This window comes from Rhinoraja longicauda, chromosome 18, assembly GCF_053455715.1.
Source record: "Rhinoraja longicauda isolate Sanriku21f chromosome 18, sRhiLon1.1, whole genome shotgun sequence".
Classification (NCBI taxonomy): Eukaryota; Metazoa; Chordata; class Chondrichthyes; order Rajiformes; family Arhynchobatidae; genus Rhinoraja; species Rhinoraja longicauda.
Window position 1 is genome coordinate 33,140,711 of NC_135970.1, and position 22,606 is coordinate 33,163,316.

Consider the following 22,606-nt stretch of genomic DNA (forward strand, 5'->3'; position numbering starts at 1 on the left):
GGGAGAGGGGAGGATGATGGCAAAGTTAACATCGCTGCTGGACAACGACTCCCACCCCATGCAGGACACTGTCACGGCACTGAGTAGCTCCTTCAGTGACAGACTCCTTCACCCCAAGTGCGTGAAGGAGAGATATAGGAGGTCCTTCCTTCTCGCTGCTGTGAGACTGCACAACCAGCACTGCTCCCAGTAGACGAGTCAACAGTAACAGTTAAGGAAGACATAGTAAACTGATGACAATTTATCCTTGTCTTTATGCCCACTCCCCTCCGTGGAGCCGTTGGCGGCGAAAGGCACTTACCGAGCGTGTAGGGAAGAGGAGGAAGCGCCGGACTACTCGAAGCCGGCAGCGCGTCGGCTGTGGCCTGGCCGAGCTGGGACTACTCGAGGCGGGCGGTGGCGGCAGGGCCGGCGGAAGCTGGGACTACTCGAGGCGGGCAGCACATTGGCTGTGGCCTGGTCGAGTTGGGACTACTCGAGGCCGGTGGTGGAGGGTATGGGAGAGTGGAGAGTGGAGAGGGGAGAGTGGAGAGGGGAGAGTGGAGAGGGGAGAGTGGAGAGGGGAGAGTGGAGAGGGGAGAGTAGAGAGGGGAGAGTGGTGAGGGGAGAATTGAGAGGGGAGAATGGAGAGGGGAGAGTAGCGAGTGGAGAGAAGCGAGGGGAGAGTGGAGAGGGAGCCCCTGATTGCGGGCGGACTGCTCTGCTAACGGCGTCCATCTTGTTTGGTCGAGTGAGGAGAGAGGTCGTGCGTGCCCTATGGTGACATCATACGCAGAGCACTTTGAAAATTTTGTTTAGAAATGAAAATTTTAAACTTAAAAATCTCTCTAACTTAAAAAATATAAGACCAATTTAAATAAAACCTGTTTTAAACAGTCGCCAGGAGAGTGGTGATTAAGGTGGTGCTATGGTTTACCGTTTTGGCTGCAGGTGCACATGTCCACAACCAAATTTCAAAATTTCAGAGAGATATATATACATGCAAATATAAATATATATAAGATCTGAGTTTTAGTAATATAATATATATATATATATATATAGAGAGAGAGATGAATGATCTCTTGCTATCCACTTTGCTGCTGTAACACTGTAAATTTCCCCGGTGTGGGACGAATAAAGGAATATATATTTTTATATTATTATTAATCTATTATTATTTCCTCCCACACGCCAAAGATGTACAGGTTTGTAGATTAATTGGCTTGGTATAAGTGTAAATTGACCCCAGTGTGTGCGGGATTGTGTTAATGTGCGGTTTGGATTCGGTGGGCCGAAGGGCCTGTTTCTGCGCTGTATCTCTAAACTAAGCTAAAATGTATTGACAAAAATAATATTCCACCTACCTATTGATGGTTTTAGTTGATCAGGGGATGTGTCCTTCTTGACTTCTGTAGTTTTCTTTTGTGCACTGCTGGTTTTTGTTGAATCTAAATACAAAAATAACACTGAGCTAATGATTTCAACCTGGTGTAAATGTTCACTTCGAACCATAACAGTGACTAAAACAGGGACAAAGAGTCATACAGCGTGGAAGCAGGCCCTTCGGCCCAACTCCCCCCTGCTAACCATGATGTCCCACCTACACTAGTCCCAGCTGCCCGTGTTTGCCCCATATTCCTCTAAACTTTTCCTATCCGTACAACCGTTCCCATCTTGAAAGTCTTTTGCAATTATTATGCCCGATCTAATGAAATGGTGAGAATTGTACAGATTTATCAAATGGCAGTTCGATCACATTCTTCATAACTGGCAGAAAGAATTAACACTTGCACTGTTGTGCATTCAATCATCATTCAACCCAACAAAAATTTTAGAGCAGGAAAATATTTAAATTACGTTTTGGATGCTGGTTTCTGTAATATTTGGCCAGAGATTGTACCAAGATGTGCTGAGCATTAAAAAAAAAAAAGTATGTTTTTCCATGAATATGTATACTATTAATTTCCTTTAACGTTACTATTCCACCCGCTTTCTTCACATTTCAGGCATTCCTTTCCAGATTATAACTACTCACTGCACAAAATAATTCCTTTCGCCTCACTTTTTGATTTTTTTGACAAACACCTTAAAACAGTCAGAGAATCTGCTGTGCAGCTTCCAACCTAATGTTATGAACATTGAATTCTCCAATTTTAGGTAAAATCTAACCTCCCCCACCCCACCGCCGCCTCCTTCCCTTTCTATCCCACAACCTCCTTTCTCCCCACCACCTTCCTCCCTCCTCCCTCACCTGGACTCCCTTGCCCTACATTCCATCCTCTGGCTTCACATTTCACAATCATCCGTCCCTTTGTCTCGCACCTTCATGCTTTTTTCATCTCTGGCCTTTGTCCAACCATCTGCCTCTCAACCCAACCCCTTGCTTGTGTTCACTTATTATCTGCCACGCTTTGTACTGTCCTTCCTTTCTTCCAGCTTTCTTTCACCCCTCCCCTACAATCGGTATGAAAAAGGGTCCCAACCTGAAAAGTCACCTGCTCTTGTTCTTCAGAGATGCTGCCTGACTCGCTGAGTTACTCCATCACTGTGTTTTTCTTTTAAACCTTAAACCTATCATTTCGTTCCTGACCTCCAGCCATTGGAAGCTACTTCCCCTTAAACTGTGATACACTTTTTAAACCAAAAATCCATTTGTTAAACTGATGAAGTAATGTTTACGTACTGCAAGGTGTAGCCTGGCAATAGGCAAGTTGCGAAAAGTTCATGATTGAGGCAATATTTAGTCGATCAGATATCTGTTCAGGCATTTCTGTAATCTGATCTTCCCAGACTTTCCCATTCTCATCTTTTACTAACTGCTCCACCTCTGCAAATGTATCCTCGGCAGTTGCTGAAACAAGTCCAGCTTTTTTCAATGTCTGATATTGCTGGTGGAATGCAGGAAGTAAAATATTCATAAGCCTGCGAAATGAGAGAAAAACAAATAAATACTACAGAGGTGTACCTCGGTACACGTGACAATAAACCAAACCAAAGTCAAGATACAACATATCTAAAACAGTGCAAGGTTTCGTTTACAGCATTTTGAATTTTTGTTTTGGAGAATCCATTCAGTTTTTGTAGTCTAGGTTCCAATAGAAGTATAAAATCATGACAGATAGGGTGAACAGTCAGAACTTTTCTCCACAAGGATGGAAATGTCAAATACCAGAGGGCATTACTTTAAGGTGAGAGGAGCAAAGATCAAAAGTGATGTGTGGGATAGGTTAAAAAACTACACAGAGAACCTAGAACGCACTGCCGAAGAATGGTGGTGGAGGTAGATACTGGCATTTAGAGACTTTTAGATAGGTACTTCAATGTGCAGGGAATGGAGGGATATGGATCACGTGCTGGCAGATAAGAGTTGGTCTTGGTCATGTTCAGCACAGACGTTGCGGGCCGAAGGGCCTGTCCCTGTGCTGTACTGTTCTATGAATAGATCTGCCACTCTTTAAAATCACAACATTTGTCAAAACTCCTGTTTTTATAACAGCGAATTAAAAGGATAAAAGGAGATTTTTCATTTGGTTGATTGACTGTTGATTTATTACGATAATAGGGTTTAAATTACTACTGAGATGATCTTTGCATCCAAACAGGCTGAAAACCTTTTACTGCACTTAATAGCAAATCATCATCTTGAAGTACTGATATGGTGGTTTCCCTTAAATTACATGTTGCACCACCTAAAACGATGTCTTTCCTTTCAAAAGAACACACTGCACTTAAATAGTTCATAATCCTGTTGAAAATGTGGAAGGTACAATTAACTTGCCCACAACATCCAAGGAGTAGCCAGTCATCCATACTTCCTGCTCATGCATCTGATAGTCTGCATTTGTACAGAATAGACCTTCTACTGGTTAGAGCATAGAACAGTACAGCACAGGAATGGGCCCTTCAGCCCACAATGTTTGTGCCAATCATGATGCCAAGATAAACTGATCTCTCTCATCTGCCTAAACGTGACTCATAACCCATTATCCCCTGCACTCTATGTGCTCATCCAAAGGCATCTTAAACGGCACTTCGTAGCTGCCTCCACCACCACCACCCCGGGCAGTGTGTCCCAGGCCCCCACTGTGTAAAACAAAACCGGCCCTGCACATCTCTATCTCAAAATGTCCCCCATCCTTTTTCTCCAGAGATGCTGCCTGGCGCCCCCAGCTCTTCACCTCCCACCCCACCTCACCCCCCTCCCACCACACACACTTTCATTCTGAAGAAGGGGCCTGACCCAAAACGTCACCCATCCTTTTTCACCAGGGATGCTGCCTGACCCGCTGAGTTACTCCAGCACTTTGTGTCTATCTTTGGTATAAACTTGCAAGTGCAGTTCTTTGTTTCTCCATTAAACTTTCCCCCGCTCACCTTATAGCTGTGCCCTCAAGTGTCAGATGTTTCCACCCTGGGGGAACAAGGTTCTGACTATCTACCCTATGTATTCTTCCCATCATTTTTAATATTTCTATCATCCACGAGTTATGATCTCGATGATCCCTAAAGTCAGCTCTGACCCAACTGGGGAGCCCGGTGAGTTAAAGGCATGAAATTGTGAATGGTAACACCGACCCACAAATGTGGGTTGGTCTTGCGCAGGTTTGTAATTTAAATTAATTATTAAGCTGTAAATTTAATACAAGATGCCATGATGATAAATGCGATCGAGGGATTTACTTTTCTGTCCTTCTGTTCACTGGTTTTAGGAGACAAAACAACCGAGCCATTTGCTGAATTTGTTGTTTCAAGTCCATTACTTCCATCTTTAAATGACAGCGCTGCAATTCTTGCTTAAGGACCTGTGAACAAAAATATTTTTCTCAGAACAAATGTGCTATCTGCAGGGTACACCTCATATCAATCAAAATACACAGCTGGAAATCCAGGGAGTGACCAGCATGTAAAACACTTTGGGTGAACATAAAATGTTTCATTGTGGATATAGTAACGGTAAAAGGGCACAAATACTGCCCAGAACAAGTGCTAATGGATCCTCCTCATTAAAGCTAAACAGTCCGAGTTTAACGACCAAGTATTTTGTGTAGTTTAGAGATGAAACACGGAACCAGCCCCATCGGCCCACCAAGTCTGCACCAACCAACGATTCCCCATACACCAGCACCATTCTACACTAGTGGCAATTTACAATTTTTACTGAAGCCAATTAATGTAGAAGCCTGTACGTCTTTAGAGTGTGGGAGGAAACTGGAGCACCCGTAGAAAACCCACGCGGTCACAGGGAGAACGTATAAACTTTGTACAGACAGCACCCATAGTCAGGATCCAGCCTGGGTCTCTGACGTGGCAAGGCAGTAACTAATGCTGTGCCTCTATGCCGCCCCATGGTAGAGTGGTTCGACAAACCTCAGGATCCTATTAAATCTCGCCGCCCTCAGATTAAATCTATACCCTCTGGTTTTTGTTCCCTCTACCCAGGGAAAATGACTGCGTTCACCCCATCTGTCCCCCTCATGATCTTACACACCTCTATAAGATCGCCCCTCATCCTCCTGCGCTCCAAGGAATAAAGTCCTAGCCTGCCCAACCTTTCTCAATAGCTCAGGCTCTTGATACTTGGCAACATCCTCGTAAATCTTCTCTGCACTTTTTCCAGCTTAATGTTTCCTTCCTCCAGCAAGGTGACCAAAACTGAACACAGACAGTACATCAAATGTGGCCTAACCAACACCTTGTACAACTATAACATAATGTCTCGACATCAAACACCCAATTGCAGAAAACCGAGTTAGATTTCAGCACCTGGAAACTCCACACCAATTTTCTTAATGCCCGAATGTTATGTGGATAAATATTTTATGCCCTTATTGTTCGCTCAACAGGTGTAACCAACTCACATTTGCATATTTTGAATGATATTTGTCTGTCATAAGCCTAACCATAATGGCGTTTAGGGAAAGGGAGGAACTTCCAACACAGTGACGCATTTGGTTGAGCTGCTGCCTCACAGTGCCAGAGACCTGGGTTCTGACCGTGTAGAGTTTGCACGCTCTACCTGTGATCGTGTGGGTTTCCTCCGGCGTCTCCCACATCCCCAAGACGTGTGGGTTTGTAGGTTAATTGGCCTCTATAAAAAAAAGTTTCCCCCATTATGCAGGGAGTGAATGAGAAAGTGGGATAGCCCAGAATGAGTGTTAATGGGTGATCGATGGTCGACGTGGACTTGGTGAGCTGAAGGGACTGTTTCCATACTGTATCTCTAAAAAATCATAGCTGGTGAACCATGGAGAGGAGGGAGTGGTAGGACAGTGGGCATTAGAAATTTGGTTAAATATTTTACATTTCATATTGAAGTCTTTAGTCGAGTTTAGTTTAGAGATAAAACATGGAAACAGGCCTTTTGGCCCACAAAGCCCAAGCCGACTAGATATAATATACTAGGTCTATGTTATCCCACTTTCTCACTCACGCCCAACACATTAGGGGCAATTTACAGAGGGCCAATTAACCTACAAACCTGTACGTCTCTGGGATGTGGGAGTACCCCGAGGGAACCTACATGGTCACAGGGAGAATGTGCAAACTCCACACAGACAGCACCCGAGGTCAGGATCGAACTCGGGTCTCTGGTGCCACGAGCCAGCAGATCTTCAGCTGCATCACCACACAGCCAATTTGCCATGTCACAGTTTGCTCTCCTGAGCTAAGAAAGCCAATGCACACTTGTTGACGTTCCGCAGATGATGCCAAACACATAACTCAGAATGCAATATTGCCAGCTAATTGTCCAATGATACTTCCCACTGCACCACCTATCTTTGTCATCTATTCCAAGATGGAGAAGTACATCTGGCCTGAGAGGGACACACAAAGTAAAATTTTGGAACCAAACAACAATATCTTGTACATCAACTTTTGATCCCATCCTCACAGATCAGCAAATCTTTTGACATCATAAACTGAGTAAATAAGAGATAATTCAACTCCAGTTCATCCTCCCAGGTAATATTATAGATTTTAACAAGGTTTCAATATTGCCATCTGAAAACAGCCACTCCAATTTTGAAGATGAAAATAAAACCTGACAAAGATTATATATTTCATTTCTACCTGGGGTGTTTTTCCATCTTGGCCCAATAAGCAGATCTCATTTTCAACACGATGCAGCCAGTTACTGTTTTCTTCAAGCATTTTCTCCATAGTTTTAATTTTCTGTAGAATGTGGTAGTGTTGGGATTTCAGTGCAGCAAGCTTGCATTCATACTTGCAGGGTGCCTAAACAGTGAGCAAATTAATGCACGTTAATCAAGCGGATGTAACAAAATCAGTGGGAAGTAGGGCCCCAACCTGAAACATCACCTTTTCATGTTCTCCAGAGATGCTGCCTTACCCATTGAGTTACTCTCTGCCTAATTCTACTCCTCTAACTTGTGAACTTGTATTAGAATGGGTGTCAAGGGTTATGGGGGGAAGGCAGGAAAATGGGATTAGGAGGCAGAGATCAGCCATGATTGAATGGCAGAGTAGACTCGATGGGCCGAATGGCCTAATTCTACCCCAAAAACCTGTGAACTTTCTCCAGCACTGTGGCTTTTTTTTGTAAACCAGCACCTGCACTTCCTTCCGTCTCCACCTATCACTCGGCAGACCTTGTCATGCCCGCACCTCTCTTCCAGCCCCTCCCCCCAAAGTCCTGACCCAAAACATCACCTATCCATATTCCCCAGAGATGCTGCCTGACCCGCTGAGTTACTCCAGCACTTAGGTATAAACCAGCATCTGCAGTTCCTTGCTTCTAAGAAAACGTTGCTTTTTTAAAAAAAAAGCAGAATGAATGCATTAATTTAGGATCTCTAATGCAGACAAATATACTTAAGGGTATGAAACAACACAAATATCACATAAGGGATCAATATCGTGCAAATGCTGTGCAGTGAGGATCATGTTCCACAATGACAATAACAAAAGATTTGTCTGCTGATAACCTTCCGTTGTTTGTACTGGCAGCAGGTGCCAACACCATAGAGCAAGAACAGCTTTTGCAACATGTTCTGTTGCACTTTTTGGATAAAACAAAAAGTGGGAGTTTATGTACAATAGCTGAAAAAAGAGACAAAAAACTGGAAATGTTCAGGTAGATATCATCTACGGAGAGCGAAATGGTTCCAACCAATTTGTTAGAAATGGCAAATGTTTAAAAATACAAGATGTATTTTAACAATACAGATGTAGGAGAGGCGGTGGAGTACAAGATAAATGATGATAACATGTTACTTTCTCTGCATGCTGCCCAAACGTAGATGCTTCCATGTGATGTACATATTTGAGTCGTTCATACGAACTACAGGTATCTTGCAATCTGACATGAGTTGCAATACAAAATGAGAAACAGGTCCTAAATCCTCCAGGATCAACTTTCATTGAGATTATCTCAACTTTGCGCAGAAGGGATTTTTCTACTGTGTTTGGTGAAAAGAGAGAGAGGGAGAGAAAGAAAGTGAGAAAAAGAGAATTTTTTGAACATCGATTTAATTGTATTTATGTATTTATTTGTTTTTGCATTTTGTGCATATATGTTTGTACGCACCGTCAGGATTGGCTATTTTTTTAATTTCGTTGTACTCGTTGCAATGACAATAAATGAATATTATTATTATTATTATTATTATTATTACAACCCTGAAAGCAAGCCATGAGTGGTGTCCCAGATTGATCTGCATTAAATGAGAGAGTAGCACTATCAGCAGGTGAGTTAATTTCAAGATGTTAATCATCTCGAGACATAATCCCTTGCCTACTATAACTTCCTCATTTGCCATGATGTAATGTTGGCAACGCAGTTTGAAATGGCTCAGTCAACTCGACAGAACATATGAAAATCAGCAAAGCATTTACATTTTACACATCATGCCTGCAGTGCAAAAATAAACAGGGGTCACGCCAAAGCATAAAACTGCTTTTACATACTTGGCAAAGCAACCTTGTCCTCATCAAAATCTTAGTTTACTTTAGTTTAGAGATACAGCGCGGAAACAGGTCCTTCGACCCACTGAGTCCGCGCCGACCAGCGTTCCCCATACATTAACACGAGGGACAATTTTTAAAAACATTTACCAAGCCAATTATCCTACAAACCTGTAAGTCTTTGGAGTGTGGCAGGAAACCGAAGATCTTGGTGAAAACCCACGCAGGTCACGGGGAGAACGTACAAACTCCGTACAGACGGCATCCGCAGTCGGGATCGAACCCAGGTCACCTATGCTGCATGCGCTGTAAGGCAGCAACCCTACTGCTGCGCCACCGTACCGCCCTTACTATAAATGTGTACGATATGTAAAACTATGTGTTTCGCATCAAAATTTTAAGTTTAGAAACATAGAAAATAGGTGCAGGAGTAGGCCATTTGGCCCTTCGAGCCTGCACCGCCATTCAATATGATTATGGCTGATCATCCAGCTCAGTAACCTGTACCTGCCTTCTCTTCATACCCCCAGATCCCTTTAGCCATAAGGGCCAAGTTTAATTTAAGATTTTGTAACCTGTAATGAATTTGTGCCGTTTTTTGATTACAGAGGCAAATTGTGTAACATTTTGTCAAAATTAGCAGGCGTTGCTTTCTGGAGCAAAAGATACAAACACTGTACACACGGGACATATTAAATCCAAAATTACTCATTACATTTTAACCTTTATATTATTTCACTAACTTCTAGATAAAGTATTTTTTTGGTGGATCTACTTATGCAATGATTTGAGAGAATTAAAAGAGAAAGTGACACCATCTTTTGACGTGTGCAAATGGATCCGATTAATAAATTGCCCATATTGTACTTCATTTTGTCACCCATGAAATGTTCACTGACAAATCATCTCACCCTTTCAGTAGCAGGCTCACATGGAAACAATCGAGCATGTTGCTGACACTGTTTGTAATAAAATGTCATCAGTTCCACCTCTTTCATTTTCAGTTCTAGATCCAAGCAGCTAATCCTGACTTTCTGTCTTTTGAGGAAGATGTCTTCAAGGACTTCTTCAAATCTGGAAAAACAAAGAGTTTGGCAAATGCATTAAGTGCATGACAAAGATTCATGCTGAGATGCTCCTGACCTATGCAGAAGCAAGGCACAAAGAATTGTTCTTGACCAACTGTTACTAGAAATTGCAACTCTACCTGCCCAGGAGTCGTGTAACCAAGGGTGTTCATGTACCATGCAGGTACAGCAGGCAGTGAAGAAAGCTAATGGCATGTTGGCCTTCATAACAAGAGGAGTTGAGTATAGGACAAAGAGGTTCTTCTGCAGTTGTACAGGGCCCTAGTGAGACCACACCCGGAGTATTGTGTGCAGTTTTGGTCTCCTAATTTGAGGAAGTACATTCTTGCTATTGTGGAAGTGCAGCATAGGTTCATAAGGTTAATTCCCGGGATGGCGGGACTGTCATAGGTTGAAAGAATGGAGCGACTGGGCTTGTATACACTGGAATTTAGAAGGATGAGAGGGGATCTTATTGAAACACTAGACCAAGTGGACCCATTGGGTCCAAACCTCCCCCACTCGCCTCTCTCTCCCCTTCCCTCCACCCCCCCTTCCATCCCCCTCAACCTTCCTTATCCCCCTCCCCTCCCTCCTTCCCCCCCTCCCACCCCCCTAGGAGATAGATTTTAACTTTAAAATGTGAATAATTAAAAAAATATATAGCAACAATTTCAATGAAACTTCTTCCATTAGCACCAAAGGGACGACGGTGAGTAAGGTGGTCCTAAAATTGTTGCGCTATTGTGTACCATTTTGGCTGTCATTCAGGAACAAACAAACGAGAGTTTTAGTACATAGATATAAGGTTATTAAGGGATTGCACACGCTAGAGGCAGGAAACATGTTCCCAATGTTGGAGGAGTCCAGAAGCAGGGGCCACAGTTTAAGAACAAGGGGTAGGCCATTTGGAACGGAGATGATGAAAAACGTTTTCACCCAGAGAGTTGTGAATCTTTGGAATTCTCTGCCTCAGAAGGCAGTGGAGGCCAATTCTCTGGATGCTTTCAAGAGTTATATAGAGCTCTTAAAGATAGCGGAGTCAAGGGATATGGGGCGAAGGCAGGAACGGGGTACTGATTGTAGGTGATCAGCCCCACAGTGAATGGCGGTGCTGCCGTGAAGGGCCGAATGGCCTAATCCTGCACCTATGGTCTGTTATGTTTTCCTTCACATGCTCTGCCATGGAAGTGTGAAAGGAAAGGGAGTCTGCGACCAGATATCATGGCTGCCATTTTACCTTTGTGCTTCATTTCTGCACTATCCCCATATTTCTCGAGATAAAGACTCTAATATCTAAAATGGAGGTTGGATCATGATCAGGAGTTCATTTGCAGGCGGAGAGGAAGGTCGATAGACGCATGGTCTGTGCGTCTGTCTACAAGCAGTGAATTATGGCCAGCCGAGTGAGACAAGGAACAGAGTGAACTCTATAATAGTATATCAATAAATAAAGGGAATTCAAGGAAAAGTCATAAATAGCTAAAATTAAAGACATTTTACTTTGATGCACAGAGCATTTACAAAATAGTTTAGATGTTCAGCTGGGAGCAAATGGATTAGATCTTAGGAATTATTGTAAAGATGAGGTGGCCTTGTGATTAATGTTGGCAATTAAATGATCTAGGGTGTCTGACATTTAGAAAGCATTAATGATTACATAACAGCTGTAGTGAGGAAAGATCTTTGTGCAGAAGAACAAAAAGCACAGTTGGTGTAGAGATTGGAGATAAAGCGCTACAGAAAACACTGGCTGAGTGGTAAAAGGGCCAAAAAGCAACGGAAGGAAAGAATCAAGTAATACAAAAATCCTGTAGCAAAGAAAGGGAATGAGAGGAATAGATCAGGTAGATGCACAGAGTCTCTTGCCCAGAGTAGAGGAATTGAGGACCAGAGGACATAGGTTCAAGGTGAAAGGGAAAAGATTTAATAGGAATCTGAGGGGTAATCTTTTCACACAAAGGATGGTGGGTGTATGGAACAAGCTGCCAGATGAGAGTTGATGCTGGGACTATCCCATCGTTTAAGAAACAGTTAGACAGGTACATGGATAGGACAGGTTTAGAGGGACATGGGCCAAACGTGGGCAGGTGGGACTAGTGTAGCTGGGAGATGTTGGCTGGTGTGGGCAAGTTGGGCCGAAGGGCCTGTTTCCACACTGTATCACTATGACTCTATAATGCAAACACACCAAGAGGATGTTGTATATTTTTTATAAGGCATTCGATACGGGTCCACAATAGAGGCAGTTACATAAAGTAAGCCCACGAGAATTGGGATGGAGATAAATATATTAGTATGAAAATTAAAATTCTGAAAATGACCGAAATCTGAAATAAAGCAAATTCCTGAAAATACTCAGCAAGTTAGGCAGCATCTACGGAAAGAGAAGCACTGTCAAGGAAGGACCTAAAATATGTAGATTAAATGACAGAAAAGAATAAAAGGAAAATCTTCAGGCTGGCAGACGATTACTAGCGAGATGACCCGGCTTCGGATCTAAATAATTCACAATTACATTCACTTAGATGAAAAGACAAACTAATATATCCAAGCTTGCCAATAATATGTCTAGACAGGGGTAGTGAGTTGCGAGAGAGACGGAATAAGTCTGCAAAGAGACGTGGACTGGTTAATTGAGTAGGCAAGGTGCTAAAAATGGGAAATGTTAAATCTATCACCTCTCGTAAAAAAGAAATAGAAAAAAAAATGACAGTAGTAGCAGTGGTGCAGCTGGTAGAGCTGCTGTCTTACAGCACCAGAAACCCGGGTTCAATCCTGACCTTGGGTGCTGAACTTGTGGAGTTTGCATGTTCTGCCCGTGACCGCATGGGTTTCCTCCGGGTGCTCCGGTTTCCACCCCCATCCCGACGATGTGCGGGTTTGTAGGTTAATTGGCCTCCAAGGTGCACCTCGCATGTAGGGAGTGGATAAGAAAGTGGGATAACAGAACTAGTGAGAACGGATCATCGATGGTCAGCGTGGACTGAAGGGCCTGTTTCCATGCTGTAGCTCTGACAAAAAATTTCCATGCTATATCTCTAAACTAAAATGATGAGAAATTGGTATTAATTGGAGTACATTGGGGGCTTGCTGTATTGATTCCTGAGATGCAGTTTGTGAAAATAAAGGTGTTTCAAACGATTGAAAATGTGAACATATGAAGTCTTGCTGAGTTTCTACAGTACGGTACAAGCTGCAAGGTGTATGGAACAAGCTGCCCGAGGAGGTAGTTGAGGCTGGGACTATCCCAATGTTTATGAAGCAGTTAGATAGGTACATGGATAGGACAGGTTTGGAGAGATATGGACCAAACGCGGGCAGGTGGGACTAGTGTATCTGGGACATGTTGATCGGTGTGGGCACGTTGGGCCTGTTTCCACACTGTATCACTCTATATGTCCAGGTGTTTTCAAACGACGCTTCCTGCCCTGGAGGGAAAATGATGTTCTGCACACAACTTGCGAAAAGTCCAATTTCTTTTTGCTTTACTTTTCATTAATAATACATTGAGGAGCTCAAAATACATGGATCTACGTAATCACATTTCTTGGTATCAATAATTTGTTTTTCAGGTTTTAATTATATTCATGATCAATTACAAAATATTTCAAGTTGTTTGAAATTATTCAAGTGTTTTTGAGGAGTCGTGCAACACGTACAGCTGAATATTTTTGGCTCACAAGTGATTTATTGCATTATTAAATCGAATTCAGATATTACACCTACAAAGTTGGCTAACATCTTTGAAGCAATGTGGAGTGGGTGAATTCCTGTGGTTTGCATACTGAATACTTCTCGATTGTATAGATTATAACAAATTCGATTGAAAACCTCATGGAATAAGGCTTAACTATGAATATGTTAATATGTTTGCAATTAATTGAACTGGAATATGGTGAAAAACCTCTTTAATCTTATCAGAAAAACTCGAGACATTAATGTTTTATTTTAACTTATACCGATGTTAAGCACATAAAACTGCACTCTGCGACATTTTAAAATAAGTCTGAGACGTGATTATATTCCTTAATCTCACTCTGACGTACATGGTTTGTTGTTGTTGTCAGATTCTTAAAATATTGATGCACAGGGACATATACGTCTCTCAGAACCACTGTATGTTCCAACCACTGATGCAAGAGACTTCCGAGAAACACTATTAATACTTCAGATTTTCTACTGCTACTGTCAAAGCTATGGGTTTTCTTCAGTTCACAAGTTTTCTCCACTTGTACAAAATATTATATTTCATATGTATACAAGAGCCTATCATACTTTATGTATAAAGCTAAGTGTATAATTTATGGTATTTTAAAATAAATCATAGCAATCTTTTTATTGGACAAGGGGATTTCTTTACTCCCGTTATATTTAGCCTTATGCACGTTTATTGAAACTTGCACAGCAAAATCAGAGTATGCGTGAAATGTTTTGCCATACATAAATTATAAAATTCTGGATTTCCCATCAGTGACAAACTATTGCTATTTTAAAATACCTTTGTGGATGTTATTTAGCTTTTGGTGAGAAGCATGATAGCCACTGAAAAACTGCGTTTGTCTCTCTGCAGGGTATCTGGTATTGATGCGTGTCAAGGTCGTATACAACAAGACCAATCCAACTTCAAGCTCAACTTGAAAAGTTACATTGAGACAAATCACAGAACGTCTTGCGTAACCCCTCACCACTATCCTTAAAACGCATCACTGTTTTATTGTATTCAGTTCTGAGATAGAACAAGAACAGGTCCTTCGGCCTGCAATGTCTGTGCTGAACATGATGCCGAGATCAACATTTATCTACCTGCACACACATATACCTCTATTCCCTGAAAATCCATCTGCCTATCCAAAGGTTTAAAGCCATTAATATGCCCGCTTCAATCACCACCCCTGGCAACACCTTCCAGGCACTCACCACCCTCAGTAAAAAACTTGCCCGCGCATATTCTTTACATTTTGTCCTCTCATTGTGAAGCTATGCCCTTTCATATTTGATTTTTCCATCGTGAGAAAACACTTTGACTACCATTTGATGTGGGTGGTACTGGCAAGACTGTCATTTATTGTTGAGCTTCAGGCTGATGTATGGGTGCAACAGCAATAGCACCAACCAGTGCCCAGCAGTCTCCTCTGTGTTCAGTTCTGGGCACCAAGGTGTAGGAAAGATATTGTCAAGCTTGAAAGGGTTCAGAAAAGATTTACAAGGATGCTGCCAGGACTAGGGGATGTGAGCAAAAAGGGAGTGGTTGAGTAGGCTGGGTCTCTATTCCAAGGAGCACAGGAGGACGAGGGGAGATCTTATAGAACTATACAAAATCATGAGGAATAATCGAGTAGATGCACAGTCTTTTACCCAGAGTAGGGGAATCGAGGACCAGAGGACATAGGTTCAATGTGAAGGGGAACAGATTTAATAGGAATCCAAGCGGAACCTTTTCACACAAGGGGGGGGGGGGGGGGGGTGTATATGGAACAAGCTGCCAGAGGTGGTGGTTGAGGCTGGGACTATCCCATCGTTTAAGAAACAGTTAGACAGGTACATGGATAGGACAGGTTTGGAGGGATATGGACCAAGCGCAAGCAAGTGGGACTGGTGTAGCTGGGACATTGTTGGCTGGTGTGGGTGAGTTGGGCCAAATGGCAAGTTTCCATACTGTATCACTCTATTGATATTTCAACCATCAGTACAGACTTCCACCACCTGCACACCACATGGCTGTAATGTGTACTGCCTACGAGAGGCATCGAGCAAAGGCTACTTTGGGAGTAATTCCCAGACCTTGGACAATCACCGCAAGAGGTGCAAGGAAAAATCAGCACCTACAACTTCCACCAATCAAACATCATCCCGACTTGGGATATATCACCTTTCCTTCAACACCTGACACTCTACACAAGAAAAACCTGACACTCTACCCAGTTTCACTGCATGGATTGGAAGCGTTCCAGAAGTCAGCCCAGAACCATCTTTGTAAAGACAACCACATGGAGATAAGTTTCAGTTGTGCCAGTGGTGCCCAGATCTATTCCTCCAATCAGATTTTAAAAACAATATTTTCCTTCACAACATTAAAATTCTGGAATCACAAATTCAAATAAACGTGGGGCATAACCACAGAAAAGTATCTCCACTGTCTAAATTTTAATTGTATCCAATAGCTAAAATAATGCACTTGGCCAAAAAAAAAGCACTGTGGCTCACAGTCACTTCTCCATGCCTATTCCCAATTAAAATAAGATATATCTGCAGGTTTCACTGAGCCCAGGTCTAATCCCCACCCATGAATAGTTTTGGTTTCCTTATCCACGAAAGGATGTACTTGACAGCAAGGGTCAGACACCCTACTATTGACTCCATCTACACTTCACACTGCCTCAGAAAAGCAGCCAACACTCTCAAAGACTTGTCCCGCCATAGCCATTCCGCCCTTCTCCCATTCACCAAAAGGTACAAAAACTTTAAAGAGTAGACCAACTAGACTCAGGAATGGCTTATTCCCCTGTTATCAGGCTTCTGAACGACCAGATGGTCCAAGCCTGATCCCACTTCTTAGATTTTGTTCCCAACTGTATTATAGTCCCTAGTATAGATCAGGAAAAAAAAAGTATTTTACTTAAAAAGAAAGGAAAATAACTGGGGAAACTGAAATAAAAATAAAGAATGAAAGTTCTCAAACTAAAAGCTAACTGCATTACACCAGGTTTATGGCAGTAGCTTTGCTGTTCTCTTGCCAGCTTCATCAAAAGAGCACTGATATTTAGTTATAGCCGTTCATGACCTCAACAACCCAATGCTGTACTGTATAACCAATGGAGGTGATGAAAAGTATTTGACCTGGAACATCAAGTTTCTCACGACCATTGCCTGATCTGCTGAGCATCATTGAGTGCACATTGTTGTCCAATGGCAGGAAGAGCATACAACAAGGCTTGGACCCTGAAATTGTCCTCTTGCCACATCTTGTTCTTGATTAATGGCAAAAATGGCTACAAAATTTCCACTGATATATATACATACACAAAGATCCTTTGTAAAATATATCAATTATTAACACAGACATATCCATTAATTAGTTTAACACAGAGACATATCCATTAATTAGTTTAACATTGTATTTAAGGTCTAAATAAACTCTTTAGCCTGCTTGGTAAGAATATCCCTCCAGAATATATGTGAAAAATAAACGAAATTACATTAAAATAACCAGTTACGTGCAACCCTAAGAGAGAAAATAAACTTTTCTTCCAAAATAACTTGTTTCTGAAGATGAAATGGTCAAAAAGGTGTTTGGCACATTGGCCTTCATTAATCAGAGCATTGAGTATCGAAGTTGGGTGGTCATGTGGCAATTACAGTTGCATACGACGTTGGCAAGGACGCATTTAGAGTATTGTGTTCAATTCTGGGCACCGTGTTATAGAAAAGATGTTGTCAAGCTGGAAAGGGTACAAAGAAGATTTATGAGGATGTTGCCATGACTAGAGGGTCTGAGCTCTTGGGAGAGGTTGCGTAGGCTGGGTCTCTATTGCTTGGAGCGCAGGAGGATGAGGGGTGATCTTATTGAGGTTGATAAAATTATGAGAGGAATAGATCGGGTAGATCAGGAATCGAGGACCAGAGGACATAGGTTGAAGGTGAAGGGGAAAAGATTTAATAGGAATCTGAGGGGTAACTTTTTCCACACAAAGGGTAGTGGGTGTATGGAACAAGCTGCCAGGGGAGGTAGTTGAGGCTGGGACTATCCCAACATTTAAGAAACAGTTGGACAGGTACATGGAATGGACAGAAGATAAACACAAAATGCTGGAGTAACAGGCAGCATCTCTGGAGAGGAATAGGTGACGATTTGGGTCGAGACCCTTCTTGGACAGGTTTGGAGGGATATGAACCAAATGCTGGCAGCTGGGACTAGTGTAGCTGGCCGATGTGGGCAAACTGGGCCTGTCTTTACGCTGTATCACTCTATGACTAAACATTTTGCGTCTTTGGTTTTGAAACAAAAATGAGCTTGCAAGTTTACCTTTTTATTTCACTTTCTTTTGGATTTATACCAAGTAGAATATTCTCTCTGTCATAAGCCTTCAATTTGTCTTTGAGCTCCATAATCTGTGAAATAGATAAATCAAAGTGGAGTAACATTTAAAAAATCTATTATTCAAACTTTTGTTGCTTTAGGAAAAATATATAGGCGTTTTCAAGTGTGTATAAGATGCACATTGCAGCAGGGTACCAATGATGCTTTGATTGCTGTCCACTTGGTTGTATCCCAGGTTGGGTTCAGAGGAGCAGAATGGCCTGCAGATGCAGTAAAGGCCTTGGATCAAATCTAGGGGAGGGGTGCTTGTAAATGAATGGTTTGGTGTCTAGCTTTTGGAAATGAGAGATGTTTAGGGAGAGGGAAGGGCCTTATGTTGCCTTGCGCTATGGATTATAAGTTTATGCTGTGGTCAGTGGATGGAGTGTGGAGAAAAAGTGATGAATTGGACCCAAACTGGTAAAGGGTGAGCATTGGCAATGAGTAAATGAGCAAGAGAGGGATGGAGATAGAGTCAGAGCTACACAGCACCAAAGCAGGCCCTTCAGCCAACTTGCCCATGCTGACCAAGATGCTTCACCGAAGCGAGTCCTAACAACCCACCTTTGCCCCATATCTCTTTAAGCCTTTGGCGCAAAGGGTTTAGGCTTCTGGAGAATTGCTATGACACTGGGCTTGAGATGGCTTGTAGAACCAAATAAAGTCAGTTGTGCACTAAAGAGTATGAGAATTACTTTGGAAGTCTCCGTCTAGCACTCTGGGATTGACAAAAGGTCAGTCCAGGAACAATACTCCAAAAGGAACTCTGCATGGAAACATGTAGGAAGGAACTGCAGATGCTGGTTTAAACCGAAGAAAGACACAAAAAGCTGGACGGGCAGCATCTCTGGAGAGAAGGAATGGGTGACGTTTTGGGTCGAGATCCTTCTTCAGACTGAAGAAGCTTTCCAGCTTTTTGTGTTCTACCTTCTGCATGGAAACATATGCATCCGATACGCAAATCATGTCAAGGGGACCAAGGGTGACTCATGTTGGGAAATGATCAAATAAACTTGCAGTGAAACAAAACAACCTAAAAATGGTTATTAGCACTCTTCAATCTGGGGGAAAATCTTTCAATCATGCGTGTTGGAAACTGAGCAGCATTACAGAGTCAGAGTTATAAAGTGTAGAAACAAGCTCTACAGCCCAACCAGTCCATCATGACTTGTATACACTGGAATTTAGAAGGATGAGAGGGGATCTTATCGAAACGTATAAGATTATTAAGGGGTTGAACACGTTAGAGGCAATGTTGGGGGAGTCCAGAACAAGGGGCCACAGCTTAAGAATAAGGGGAAGGCCATTTAGAACGGAGATGAGGAAAAACGTTTTCAGTCAGAGAGTTGTGAATCTGTGGAATTCTCTGCCTCAGAAGGCAGTGGAGGCCAATTCTCTGAATGCATTCAAGAGAGAGCTAGATAGAACTCTTAAGGATAGCGGAGTCAGGGGGTATGGGGAGAAGGCAGGAACGGGGTACTGATTGAGAATGATCAGCCATGATCACATTGAATGGTGGTGCTGGCTCGAAGGGCCGAATGGCCTACTCCTGCACCTATTGTCTATTGACCAAGTGTCTATCTGAGCGAGTCCCAAATGCTCGTGTTCGGTCCAAATCTTTTCTAACTATGTGCCCGTCCAAACATGTTTCAGACATTGTAATCGCGCCTGCCTTCACATCATCCTCTGCCAGCTGATTCCATAAACACACCACCCAATGTGAAAATGTTGCCCCTCAAGATCACCTTTAAAATTAGAGTGCATAGATTTAACGTGATGGGAATTATTTAGATTCCCCATACCCTGGGAAAGAGACTAACCATATCCCATTTCTCTGCCTTCCGTCATTTTATATACGTGTAAGATCAACTCTCAACCTCCTAAGCTCCAGGGAAAAGTCTCAGCCTCTCCTTAAATCTCAAGACCTCCAGTCTTGCAACATCCTTATTTTCTGCACCCTTTCCACTTTAATAGCATCCTTCTTAAAGTTAGGGCCACCAGAAGTGCACACATGGACCCACTGATGACATGCACAGTTGCAACATGACATCCCAACTCCTGCAACGAATGCCCTGACTGATGAAGGCAAATATGCCAAATGCCTTCCTCATCACCATGTCCACCCCTGTTGCCACTCTCAGGGAACTCTGTACGGCCAGTTCTCTCTATTCTACAACCTTCTCCAGCCTTTAGCATTTACTGTGCAAGGACTGCTCTGGTTTTACTCACCAAAACACTTGTCTGAGTTTGGCCCACTTCTCCAGTTCATCAAGCTCCTGTTGTAATCTTGGATAAGCCTCTTCACTGTCCACCACACCTCCCATTTTGGTGTCATCCTCAATCTCAAACCACGTTAACTCTGCCATCCAAATATTTAGTACAATTGAAAAACTACGTCAATGTTGCCAACCTGCTGACAATGTCAATTACATTGTTATCCAAATAGTTATTGTGGATAACAAACACCAATGGACCTAGCACTGACCCGTGTGGCACAGGTCTCCAATCTGAATAACAACACGCCAAAACCATTTCCCCCACTCCTTACCCCAAGCTAATTTTGAACCTGGATTCCATAACCTTCCAGAGATGACCATGTGGGATATTTCAACGGGCTTAGGTTATCTGACTGAATGTCTGGGCAGACTTCTTGGAAGGCTGTTTTTCTGGACTCCAACCTGTACAAACTCCAACTGCCCACACCTAGTTCCACATTATTTTATGTTTATTTCTCTATCACTGCAAGACCCATATTGACATTAAAAATTTCCCTCCCATTTCTTTATCGACCAATGGAATTACTTTTATTCTTCATAGTTCTCTCCTAGTTAAATCTCTATTCTACCGTTGCTAAATCTTTCTTTTGTTCCCCATCTTTATATCTTTACAGACTGAACAATATTTTTGAGTACGCTTTTCAAAAGCTTTTACCTCTCTTATAAATGGTTTTTTTTAAATGCACTTGGGACCTCACATAAAAGAGAAAACGATCAGACGGTTAACAGATGACTGAAAGTCGGGTCAAAAAGATAAATTGAGAGGATTATTTAGATAAAATGTAATATATTTGCTATTTTTGGCAGTTTTCTTTTATGTTGACAATGGAGAAACGACCTGTGTGTTAGGTCAGAACTAACTTACCTCTTGCCTTTGCTCTTCACAAATCTGTGCATATTTACCCACATGGTAATTCAAATTCAAAACATTGCTCTTTATCTATTAAAAATAGGCAAAGAAGTATAAATTAGAACAAACATCTACCTCAATAAATGACATCAAGTTAATATTTCATTAAATGCATTTGTCTGCCGAGAGCTCTATAATCTGACAACATTCTGCACATTGAAATGTGGCTAGTCTGTACGTTGAAGTAAGTTCATATCTTTAATTGTCTGGGTTGTTTGGAACAGATTTACAGCAACGTTCAAAGTAAAGCACTGTTTCTAATGGCACCAACTAAATCACTTCAAAGTCTGTGATGCATTAAATTTAATGAGATTGCCTTTAATTTGTATCAAACACTGATAGAACAAAACAATGCATAAAGACCCAATTTAAACAGTCAGATACACTAAAACGTCTGTGTTATAATAAAATTCAATTCAAAATAGCTGATACTGTTTATTGTATGTTGAAAATCTAATTGCTGCAAACACCGTCTAAGCAGAAAACCTTATTGTCATGGTTTCGTCACGCTTCATGGTTAATTTTTTACTCTGTAATAAATTCCTGATCCACATTTATAATGCAAAGTGTCACTGTAAACTTTTCACATCATCATTCAAGCCACCTGCCAGTGGTGCCATGGCAGCAGCTTCATTTAATATTTCCTTGCTCCCCAACCTGTACAATTAGTTGCTTAGTTAAGAGATACAGCTCGGAAACAGGCCCTTCGGCCCACTGAGTCCACACGGACCAGCGATCCCTACACATTGACACTATCCTACACTTGGGACAATATTTACATTTATACCAACTCAATTAACCAGCAAACCCCGTCTTTGGAGTGTGGGAGGAAACCGGTTCTCGGAGAAAACCTACGTGTCATGGAGAGAAGGTACAAACTCTGTACAGACAGCATTTGTAGCCAGGATCAAACCTGGGTCTATGGCGCTGTAAGGCAACAACTCTACCGCTGTGCCACCATGCTGCCCCAGAGCATTGTCTGCTCAAAATGTTTTAAAGTGTTTTCCCGTTTTATTTTATTCTCACAAAATCAAAAAGTATTGAATTTAAATAAAAAAGAAAGAACATCCACCGTTAAAATAGATCCTAGTAATTTCTGTGCATTGATTCTAGTATTTCACACACCCGAGCAATAAGGATGCTGGTTTACCAAGGGAAGATAAAATACTGGAGTAATTCAGTGCGTTAGGTAGCATTCATAAGTTCATAAGTGATAGGAGCAGAATTAAGTCATTCGGTCCATCGTCTACTCTGCCATTCAACCATGGTTGATGTATCTCCCCCTCCTAACCCCATTCTCCTGCCTTTTCCCCATAACCCCTGACACCCATACTAATCAAGAACCTGTATCTGCCTTAAAAATATC

The 22,606-nt window shown here is 42.1% G+C and overlaps 1 protein-coding gene across 1 annotated transcript in view; it reads right to left on the reverse strand.

Moving 5' to 3' along the window:
* The window catches only part of kif18a (kinesin family member 18A), a 70,436-nt gene that overhangs the window by 17,917 nt on the left and 29,913 nt on the right, over positions 1-22,606 (reverse strand). The window contains exons 7-13 of the mRNA XM_078414857.1: positions 21,196-21,270; positions 18,001-18,086; positions 9,819-9,981; positions 7,054-7,218; positions 4,663-4,784; positions 2,666-2,904; positions 1,347-1,430 (exon numbers count right to left, since the gene is read on the reverse strand). Of these exons, the coding sequence (XP_078270983.1) occupies positions 1,347-1,430; positions 2,666-2,904; positions 4,663-4,784; positions 7,054-7,218; positions 9,819-9,981; positions 18,001-18,086; positions 21,196-21,270 (934 nt within the window). The remainder of the gene's footprint in view (positions 1-1,346; positions 1,431-2,665; positions 2,905-4,662; positions 4,785-7,053; positions 7,219-9,818; positions 9,982-18,000; positions 18,087-21,195; positions 21,271-22,606) is intronic.